Source organism: Lingula anatina, chromosome 3 (genome assembly GCF_051362555.1).
Source record: "Lingula anatina isolate TDL-2025a chromosome 3, LinAna3.0, whole genome shotgun sequence".
Lineage (NCBI taxonomy): Eukaryota > Metazoa > Brachiopoda > Lingulata > Lingulida > Lingulidae > Lingula > Lingula anatina.
In genome coordinates this window covers 32,957,754-32,969,318 of record NC_141769.1, presented here as the reverse complement: position 1 = coordinate 32,969,318, position 11,565 = coordinate 32,957,754, and the positions used below count along the sequence as shown (strand labels likewise).

Here is an 11,565-nt window from a genome sequence, read left to right as displayed (position 1 = left end):
GTTCATATTTCTACTCTGCACGGTATTTTTTTAACATTCTCGCCTGCGGCTCGACAATACACTCGTAATATTTCACGTACAGCTCGGCGACTCGTATTGTATCTATCAGATAAGCACGTCATGTACGAGTGCGTTCCACTGTCTGTTGCACTCACGTCACTCACTAGCTAATAAGGGCCCAGTATCTGTATATCGGGTCCTAGCGCCCACCACGGATAAGACAACAATGAAAACAAGTCGCTTCCCGAACTTTTTATCATGAAATAGCATTTACCCAAAAACCGAAAATTTGTATATAGAATATATATTTTATGGACGGTTACTAAATGACGCATAATGCGTGTGCGCATCTTTATGCTGCCCAAAAACATATTCATGGTCATATCAGACAATTATAAGAAATTTACTGTACAGTGCCGTTAAATTAAAATAGACTTTATTGACCCTACTTGGTGGGAAGGAGGTGCCATCCTGACGTTTTTTTGTCTGTTATAAAGCGTGACAGCCAGTAGTCCACAGATTCCAAGTCTCTGTCCTACCCTCTACAAGGTCGACATATTGATTTCTCACAGACATGTCTCTAGATAAATAAACAGTCATTTGGCTCTGTCTTGCTTTTTCCATTTTTCCGTGTACAATCTGCCACCCTGGTAGAGGGTAGGAATTGGCCACTTTCTGTCTTCCATGGTGACCCTTCTAAAATTGCGCCAGGTGCGTTAATCACTGAAGACGTTACATGCCCATTTGGTGCTACTTTGAGTATGTGCCGGTATTCTATTAGCTATATTGGCATTGAACGCGGAATCATCTAAAGTGTCTTCGAATCTCTTGGAAGATTCCTACTTTCGCGACAGTATTGAAAAGAGACTGCGTTGGAATTTCAAACAACTGTCTCAAAGACACGTGTTCAGCCTTGTTCTTCATCGTCCAACACAGAACAAAAAGACCACAAAGGCCCCTAACATGTATGAGTAAAATATCGCAAGGGCACTGTAGTGGCCAATCAGAGGCCGTGGTTTAAGCCAGCTACAACACTCGTCGCTGACGATGGACGTGAAAATTACTCGTGTATTGTCTTGCCGGCGTAATATTTCACGTACAGCTCGACGACTCGTATTGTATCTATCACATAAGAGGGCCCTGACCGCTATACCACCTAGCAGTCAGTGAGTGTGAACATCTACTCACATCAGTCTGATGAAGGACTTCGCCCAGGTTGGCCGTAAGCTAAAAAATTTCGGCTTGTGTTTGATAATTTTCATTTATGAAAATTGTTATTGTTCTATAAAATGGAACATAAAGCATTTGTAACAATTGTTATTTATCAAGCGCTCTTAATTCAACCACTTGCATTATCTATATCGCAGCATGTTTCACCTGGACGCGTACAATTTTTACTAAGGATCAAAATTAAAAGACGACTACTTGCTTTTCCTTGCTCATAAATACTGATATTCATTGTCACAAAAATGTTTCAAATTCTCGTCACAATTGGACGATTTAGAAAATATATATCTACATATGGCCTCCTTTTTCAGAAATGAATCACTTCCAATGTTTTAGCAAAACTATGTAAGCCAATAAATATTCGTTTATTGTGCATATAAAACGAATGCTGAGGTAAAATTTCCTTGTTTTCCACTGATTAAAGAAAGTGGTAACTTAAAGGGATAACAACTCTTCATGTGAGATTCAAAATTTCACAATAAATGTCTTGTAATCAAATGATAGAAATATAATAAATTCCATTTTACCACCAAAAAGGCACTTATAGCAATTATTTTGGTACATGTATCTGTGCTCGACCTTCATTGACAGCTGTCTTCATTGACAGCTACCCCTATTATAAACTCTTAAAACATTATTGCCAAAAAAACACACTAACAAAAAACATGGAATGTCGGAATGGATTCACTACGTATACTCGTTGGAAAGGTTGGAAAAATTATTGGAAAGGTAGGAAAATTGTCATTTACCCCAGGAATTCTGTTCCATGGCCTTTTCCCACCAAAATGAAGAGTTGTCATCCCTTTAATGTTAGAGTTCCCCGAAAACGAACTGGCCTTGTATAAATTACAAAACAAAACAAGACAAAAATTATTACAGAAAATATCAGTTTGTGCTCATAATTATGTAAAAGACATTTTCTGAATGCTGTCGATCACCTTAATACTGTAATGTAATGTGTAAACTCGTCCTACATTGTGCTCCTTAAAATTTTACAATATAATTATCATCTAACAAACAGGATATTAGGAAATTCAATATAAGTACTAGTATGTTCACAGTAGTCTTTTTATGATTGTAAATAGCCCTGAAAATATTAAATCTCTATTTGACTAGTGTTTTTTTTTCACCCTGTGCTTCTCTGACAGATTTAGGCAGCTGAAAGCAGAGGTAGAATTTTGGGCACAGGCCCCAAGCCGGCAATTTCCAAGGGTGTGGGTTGGGGTGGGGGGTGGGGGGGCTTCTGAAAAGGTACCTTCTACAGGCCCGTAGCCAGCAATTTCAAAAGGGGGGTTCTTTTTCTGAAAAAGTGGACCTTTTCCCATAAAAACTTCATGTACCTGGAACAAATTTTACCCAAAGTGGACCTTTCCCAGCAAAAGGGGCGGTTCTTTTGAATCCCCCAAACCTCCCCCTGGCTACGGGCCTGCTTCTACCATAAAACCCTGTGTACCTAGATCAGATTTTACCCAGAGAGGACATTTTCTGGTAAGAAGGGAGGTTCGTTTGAACCCCCTAGAACCCCCTCTAGCTTTGGGCCTGTCATAACAGTACAACTAGACCAGTTCAGTTGAGACTAGGACTGGGTTCCAATCCCTAGATTGATCTAACAGGATCGGTCCATCTCCACGGGGTTTCTCGCTAAATTGCTTTCAGCTTAAGTGGCTTAGATGTCTGGGACGCCTACTTAAGCTGCTAAACAATAGTTTATTACCCCTATCAGCTTTAGTAGGTGTGACAGATATCAAAGTCGATTAAGTTAATTGCAATTAAGCAAGAATCCACTTAGAGATGGGTCTATCCAAATTTAGCACTATAGGGTCTGGGAATGGTTTCTATTTCAGTTCAGAGCATCTTGAAGATATTTCCCATACAGATCATGGTCCACTTCTGTGACCACCTTAACATTGGGCTTCTTCTGCAAATGCTCTGACCAGTCAATGACCATCATGCCCCTGGTCAGAGGGTCATTTAAAGCCACAGTGGCGTACACTTCCTCCTGTGCTTTCACAGTCTTGGGATCTATGGCAACGGACATTATAATCTGATCTGCTGTGATGTAGAACTCCGAGCTGCCCTCCTTGTAAAACTTGACGATGGTGTTGGCCTCAAGAACACGCATGAGTTCACTCTTAGCTGTGCCCTTGCTTATCAGCCTCTCGTACCACTCCTGGAAGAAAAGATCGTCACTTTAAGTCCGCTGACTCGATCAATCAATCTTATTGGACACGTTGTGCCCATGCTACTGAGTAGATACTGCTAGCCATTGTCATACATAAAAAAAAAGTTCCATAGGCTTTAATCTTAAGATGGAATCTCATTTGACCTTTGACCTAAATTAAATTTAAAATTTGTGAATCAAAAGATGAAGTGAGTCATATAATATTAACAAAAAATATGACGGGCTGCTACTTGATTTGGCAAAAATGTCTGGGGCAAAATTTTATCTATATACAATACAAATATTATCCTGGTTCATCAAAGGCCTCTATCACAACAAAAGTTTATCTGTGGACTAACTGATCCATCGCCTACCACGTAAACCCCACGGTGAATCTATTCAGCATCTATTAGGGGATTATGCGGCAAGCTTTCGTGTGGGTCGGCCATGTTTAATCTGCAGATCTGTTAGTCCAGGGATCAACTTGTTGTGAATGCGCCAGAGGCGTTTTCCGCCATGATATTTACCCAGGTGAAGCCACATTTGAGACAAAGCTCCCAGCCAGCCACAGTGACGGGACAGCCCAAAAGATTGAGAACGATGGACGCAGCCTCTGGGTCAGCACAGAAATTAAACTCGGCACAGATCTTGATATTACCTTTCCCTGAAAATAGAAGAAATGGCAGGAGAAAAAAAAAAAAACGTTTTCAAATAGCAACATTATAATGAAAGAAAAACTTCTTCAAAGGGCAACATTATCATGGCACATAAAAGAAAAACTTATTCAAAGAGCAATATTATAATGGCAAATGTATGTTGCAGGTATAAAAATAGATGAAGAAAAAAAAACAAAATGAATGATCAAAATGGCACTGTACGCCTTTGACTCCCATTTTGAGACACAAAATTAATATTTTTTTCACAATTCATGTTTGCTTGTACATGTGCACAGTTGTAAATGCTGATCAAATTAATATAAAAAATGTATGCATCTGATTCAAAGTCAAAACAAAGTCAACATTTAAACTCCTATGAGAAAATAATACAGATTGGTCAACATCAAGTGTACGCGTGTGTGCATGTGTGCATGTGTGTACACACATACATGTGCATAAAAAGCATAAAAATGCTTTGCCCCTGTAATGTATTATATTACACAAGCAAAGTGATCCACATTATATACAGGTTTAACCATTTTTTCTAATATTTACCTTCTGTATTTCCACCCATAATAAAGCAATGTTTTATTTTGCTGCCAAAGCCAGAGTCCAGTCTTAAGGCCAAGGCTACATTGGTCAGAGGTCCAATTGCCACCAGGTTGATCTCACCTTATAAAAAATAAAAATATATATAAGAATGTAATATACCAAAATGTTTTTCAATACTCCAAACAAAACTTTTACTAGCCAAGGGTAACACATTAATATTAAGAAGTAGGCTCTAATAAAATTTTAGTACTTTTCAATGGCTTTTTGAATGTAAATGAGAGCCATACTGCCATTCATAAGTGAACACATGTAAAAATAAAAGGCTAATTATACACACTTTATATTTTTATACATTGATGAAGAAACACAATTAAGAACTGTTACAGAACATGAAAAAAAATGAAACATCAAAAAAAAAAAAAAAAATGTAAGTTTCCAAAAAAAAAAAAAAAAAAAAAGGTAACAATTTTAACAGCCATCGTAAGACTTCACACAATCAAGGTCAAGACAGAACTACATGCCCTTCTCAAGTCACACGCGCACACCCTCACATGCACATATTTCTACACGACTCACCTGGATGTGCATTGGCTAGTCTCACCAAGGCCAGAGCGCCGTGTTCAGGTTTTATCATCTTAGGATCCACAGGGTCTGGATCAGGGACGTCCCCAAAACCGTCCACCCCATGATAATGACCAGCATCCACAGGGTCTAGATGAGGCATGAGAGGGCCATCACAGCCCTGATACACAGGGATCTGGAATAAACCCAGAGATGAGAGGGCCATCACAGCCCTGATACACAGGGATCTGGAATAAACCCAGAGATGAGAGGGCCATCACAGCCCTGATGCACAGGGATCTGGAATAAACCCAGACATGAGAGGGCCATCACAGCCCTGATACACAGGGATCTGGAATAAACCCAGAGATGAGAGGGCCACCACAGCCCTGATACACTGGGATCAGGAATAAACCCAGAGATGAGAGCCATCACAGCCCTGATACACAGGGATCTGGAATAAACCCACAGATGAGAGCCATCACAGCCCTGATACACAGGGATCTGGAATAAACCCAGACATGAGAGGGCCATCACAGCCCTGATGCACAGGGATCTGGAATAAACCCAGACATGAGAGGGCCATCACAGTCCTGATGCACAAGGATCTGGAATAAACCCAGACATGAGAGGGCCATCACAGTCCTGATACACAGGGATCTGGAATAAACCCACAGATGAGAGGGCCATCACAGTCCTGATACACAGGGATCTGGAATAAACCCACAGATGAGAGGACCATCACAGCCCTGATACACTGGGATCAGGAATAAACCCAGAGATGAGAGGGCCATCACAGCCCTGATACACAGGGATCTGGAATAAACCCAGAGATGAAGGGCCATCACAGCCCTGATACACAGGGATCTGGAATAAACTTAGGCCTCAATAATTGCCTGAAAAGAAGTTAAAACCTACCAACATAAATCAACCTGAATTAATGATGAATGAAAAATTTAATGAATATGCTTCAGTTTTTAATTTTTACTTTACATGATATGTCATATTTTAATATTTGGGTTAATTCCTCTAATTTCATGAAAAGTGTATGTATTATAGTTATGGTATAATTTTTCAAAATATACTAATTCATCACATTTTTTTAGCACTTATGCATTCATTGATAACTTATGGTGAAATTTTAAGTTATGCCAACACTTCCTTCTATATTAAATGTAAAATCAACCACATTTAGAGGTGTAACATGCCCTCGCCAGTTCTCTTACATCCTGTCTTCTGCAGGTCTTTAGAAGTCTCAGCACATTCTTGGACACATTGTTGACTGTGGTGTTGCCGTTCACTGTAGTTATGCCTGGAATTCGAGGGAAAAAAACAACATTATATTACATTATAAACTCTGAAGATTCAAATATTGTGGCTTTTTCTTTCTGAAAAAGTTTAAAACATGTCACAATCAACAGCTTACTTATTGTAAAAATTATAAAATGATTCCTTACTGAGGTACATCTAGGCAAGGGGAATTCAGTGTGTTAGAAATAACTGCCCTTTGGGTCACTCAAGGTCCACTCTGGATTGAATTTTGTTTTACTACGTGTAGTACCTTCTGTATCATTTCCCCAAGTTGGCTGACAAAAGGGACAAATAGGATAATAAGGTCCACTTGTTTTTAGAAAATGAATCCCTCTTTTTAAATTCCTGGCTATATTAGTAGGCCTGCTATTGTAGGACTTGCTCACCGATAATGTCGATGTCTGGCTGTGCTAGAGCCATCATGATGGCCTGGGCATCATCGAGGCCAGCGTCTGTGTCGATCACAAACAGACGCTTCTTTCCACTCCCAGACATGCTACTGTAACTGATCCTAGAGCTGAACCTAAAAACTGAAGAATGAAATAACGTTTAGTTTTATCTATGACAAAAACTTCTTCACATGAATCACAGTCACTAGTGAGTCTGAAATGGTTTTAAGCTGCAATTTCAGATCAGAACTGAACTGACGTGGTCTTAAAGATTAAGCAAACAGTTTTAAAAGGTACATGTACTGGCTCAGTTTTTAAGATCAAAGTGGGTAAGTCTAAATTAAACTGACTTCCACTTAAGTGACAAAGCAGTTGCCTCCCCTCACACATTCAGTCCAAACTTAACTGGCTTTCTAACTAGCCAGGTGGAGATAGCAATCAAGTAGGGCCAATATTGTGTGAGTAGCCCAAAAGGGTGGCCTCTTGCCAAATAGGTGCTACAATATTTTCCCAATTGCTGAGGGGCGGTTCAGATACTACCTCTCATTTTACTCACTCTTTTTTGGTTTGTGCGGAATAAGAGGTAAGATCGATTTTGCCACTGTCCATGTTCTTAAAAGGTGCTGCATCAACGTGCCACAGAAATATCTGTGCTTAGTTTTGTAATCGGCGAGGTCATCACCGCTCCTTCTTCGGCATTAGGAGGTAGAAACTTACAAGGATGTGTATGAAACTAGGCATTCCCAAGTTTGCATTTGTTCAGTAGGATAAACCCAAAATGCTGTTTTCAACACTTGTTTAAAACATAATTGATTTTTTAAATGTTTATAATCTATAAAAATATGAAATTTGAAAACATTTAGTTTAAATATTATTTTTTTACACGTTTTTCATTCCAAGGGCCATAATTTATATGCAACCAACCCAAACACCATCTTGGCAACATGAAGGTTTAGAATGACGTGAGACAAATATACGCGGGTTTCCGTCCTTGGGGCTTTACTGTCTCATGGAGTTCAGACTTCTGGAGGCTGCAAAGAAAGGGGATATAGGAACCACAAGAAAGCTCCTCAGGAATTTCCCCAATGTAAACGCACGCGACGAAGTCGGATGCAGTGCTCTGTCTCACGCGGCCAAAGGTAGGAGAACAGTGTACGCGTGCGTACCCCCCCCCCCCCCCCCCCCCCCCCGACATGAAAGTGTTTTCGCTCAACCTGAAGCCTTCAGTATTTCTACTCTATACTTGACGTGGGCAGTATACTGAAATGATCCAAAGGGAGACCTGATATAAATAAATAAGATGCAGCACTAGAAGAAGACAAATATTGTATTTAATGCAAATTAAAGGGAACCAGATTTGACGTCCCCTTGGATTTTATTAGTTGTACCAAGATACTGCTTTATCAGAGCTTAATAATAATAATAATAATAATAATAATAATAATAATAATAATAATAATAATTATTATTATTATTATTACTGCAATTTCGATTGATGGGGCTCCTAGCATGTAATAGATGTGGAGCAAAGTAAAGTCTGAGAGCATTGCATTTTTATCATTATAATTTGTTTATTGTTTTGTTTTTTATTTATTTGAAGGTGGTCACTTTGAAGTTGCCAAATTGCTGATAGAAGCTGGAGCTGATGTCAATATTATAGATGGCGCCCAAGTCACACCGCTGCACTTGGCTGCGGCAGGTAAGAAAGTGTACATATACATATACATATACCCAGTATAGGTGAATTGGGAAATCAGCTTAAATGGGTATTTTTCATCTTTTGAGTTATTTTTCCTGTTGTTTTACATGTACAAGAAAAATTTAGAAAGTTGATGGGTTCTTGTATAAAATGTTTATAAATTGTTCAAAATATATTTTCAGGAGTGGGGTATATACCCCAATACATACATGTACTATTAAGTTTTTTCTCTTTTTTTTGACATTATGTGGGCCACTGGTATTATAATGTTACTAGAACTACATGTACTAGACAGAGTGTCTCATTTCTGAAATCTAAAAAGCTTGAGTTTGCATATTATATGATATCAGTGAAGAGATTTGACAGTGTTAATGGTAATGATAAAGTTGGCATTAATTTTAAAATGGCTTTAAAGTCCATACAACTAGGGAAATAACATATTGCCATATGATCAGATAAAGGAAAGTTTTCCTGAATCTTTTCTCACCCACTACTGTAAGTACTTTGTTTTCATCAAAGTGGTTCATATACTTTTTTTCAGGTGGGAAAGTTGAAGTGGTGAAGCTCCTGATTCTGTCTGGTGTCAACATACATGCCAAGAACAAAGATGGCCTTTCACCGATGGCCTTTGCTAAATACGACACAGAAACAATGGAGATCCTTCAAGATGCCATCGGTGGAGTCATGCCAGAGATTGAAGAATACAGTGAGGTGCCCATCATTCCCGACTTCTCAATACCTGCCGAGAAGGTGAAGAAAAAGAAGGACGGCAAAAAAGGCAAGAAGGGGAAGAAAGGAGGGAAAGGAAAGAAGAAAGGAAAAAAGAAAGGGAAGAAAAAGAAGTAGACTTGTTTTTAAACATATATTTATGGAGGGATCCATGGCAATAATATCAATTTAATGATTCAGAAGTTCTTTCACTAATAAATTGATTACTATAATAGGGGTATATGAACATGTAATTCTGACGAGTTGAAGCATATACAGTTAATGATACCTACATATTTAGTTTCTTAAAATTTACAAATCACAGAAGATCAGTTCTCCATTAATTCAGTAATCAGCAGTAAATTTTTTCTTTTCATGACTAAATTGCAGACTAAATTGATTGGGGTATACTAGCTCCCTAGTTCACACATATTATGCAGTTTACTGTACCATGTAATTATTTTAAGTAATTATTATGATTTTAAGTATAAGAAATATCATTCAAAGTGTCAACAAAGTAAATGTAAAAATATACTGATCATGCAACCCAAAATTGAATCAAATTTAACACAGTTTGTTATAAAGAAGTGGGGTGCACTGTGACTTATTTTCAATTATGCACTTGTATAATTCTAATATGGGGACTGAGAATAGTTAAATTGGGCAAATCATGCGAACTACTTGAAGTTATACTGAACAAGCTATAAGTATATTGACATTTTCTTACTTAGTAGAGGTGATATTGTCTACCATATACATGTAATGTAGCGTTTAATGTGTTAAAACAAAACTACCATCACCTTAGCCTTATGCCTGGGCTCTGGACCGCATATGGACTTTAATTTGAGGATAATAATTGCATTGATAACTTAAAAGGTACTATTTTGAATTAGATTGGTGTTTATGTTTATTGTGTCGGGATGGACCTCTTTTGGAAGTCCCCTTTTCTACGCATTTGCTGACATTTCTATACGCAACCTCAGTTTTGATTTTATGCTGAAGATGTAAGGTATTTTCACTTGTTAACGTGTCACTTTTGAGAAATATTTTTGATATTTGATTGTTAATCATATTTGTCCTACCGGTATCCTATTCAATAAAGGTACTCAGAAAAATTATGAGTTATGTTTTTTTGGAAACCTCTTGTAGTTGCGCTAAAGTTATTTTATTTTGCATACAATGTATATTAAATTACATAAATGGCCTACCAGTACATGGCACAAAAAGTCTTTTTTAGGCAATGTCCAACTTTAAGTTTAGTTAAAAGTTGACAGACTTATGGACTACCAGTATTTCTGTGCGAGTTGCGGGTGGTATTAAAATATCCATAAAAAAGATCTGGTATTCAATAAGACCCATGCCGATCTACCGATGTACCGGTATGTAAAGATACGACCTCACATCCGCCATAAAGATCGATCGCATCATTTCGGCCCCCTCCCACCGCTCTTAGACCCTCATCCCCCTACCGAATATGCATAAGGCAATTTGGTGACGGAGCCCCAGAAGGACAAGAAATGTTTTAACATTGACATTATTTTTAGTTAGCGTTCCGGTAAAGAAGGTTTCGATCGCGTCCTGTTAACTGTGACTGACACAGGTGCTTATGTACGTTAATAATCTCCTGTAACGTTTAAATAAAGGCGCTTCCATAGACCGGTTCAGATATTGTTATTGTAGTAGAATCATGTTATTAATATAAATGATTTAAAATTTACCTTAAAACGCCAGTACCCTTGAGACGCACTGAAAAATCCCCCACACGTGAGTGAAGAACGAGGAGATGTTAGGATCAGGTGATTATCTCTACCAGTATGATCCGTACGGCGTATACAGAATGTAAACATTGGACTCGACAGTTAAAATGATAAACCCATATCATCATATCAAAGCCAGATACAAATTGAAGTAGTTCAGTCAGGTTTGGATACAATTTTGACCTAAGTAAGCCATGTGCTACAAGCACCCCTTTGAAACAAACTGAGGCAATCAGCGTGTATGAAGATTACATAGGATCCTTTGTTAATTCTTCTTAATTTACCTTGTTATTTTTATTTTATGGAAAATATTGTCATGACCATATGTAATCAAATAAAATTGTCTTCGGAAAAGTAAGATCATAGGTGGATGCGTTGGTGAGGTTGGGCAGGGATAAAATTCCAAAAACACGTGTGTGTGTGTGTGTGTGTGTGTGTGTGTGTGTGTGTGTGTGTTAGTGTGCGTTTATACAAGTACGTAAATATATATGATTGCATTTAGCCAGAGACCACGTGGAGTTGGATAGATCTACGTTGAACGATA

At 38.2% G+C, this 11,565-nt stretch overlaps 2 protein-coding genes across 3 annotated transcripts; one reads left to right on the top strand and one right to left on the bottom strand.

Annotated features, from left to right (window-relative positions):
• Positions 1 to 1,302: 1,302 nt before the first annotated feature.
• On the bottom strand, positions 1,303 to 11,070 carry LOC106175764 (nucleoside hydrolase). 2 transcript variants are annotated; one of them, XM_087008997.1, is made up of 7 exons: positions 10,983 to 11,070; positions 6,855 to 6,998; positions 6,384 to 6,469; positions 5,173 to 5,353; positions 4,600 to 4,716; positions 3,916 to 4,052; positions 1,303 to 3,397 (listed from the first exon to the last, which is right to left on the bottom strand). In XM_087008997.1, exons 2-7 carry the CDS (start codon positions 6,961 to 6,963, stop codon positions 3,068 to 3,070), a joined length of 960 nt encoding a protein of 319 aa, XP_086865123.1. In that variant the 5' UTR covers positions 6,964 to 6,998; positions 10,983 to 11,070; the 3' UTR covers positions 1,303 to 3,067. The 2 variants fall into 2 exon arrangements, with proteins under 2 accessions (XP_086865123.1, XP_013413353.2); XM_013557899.3 differs by lacking the exon at positions 10,983 to 11,070 and adding an exon at positions 7,414 to 7,578.
• On the top strand, positions 7,761 to 10,379 carry LOC106168275 (uncharacterized). Its single transcript, XM_024074625.2, has 3 exons — positions 7,761 to 7,996; positions 8,458 to 8,556; positions 9,098 to 10,379. Exons 1-3 carry the CDS (start codon positions 7,867 to 7,869, stop codon positions 9,400 to 9,402), a joined length of 534 nt encoding a protein of 177 aa, XP_023930393.2. The 5' UTR covers positions 7,761 to 7,866; the 3' UTR covers positions 9,403 to 10,379.
• Positions 11,071 to 11,565: the final 495 nt, after the last annotated feature.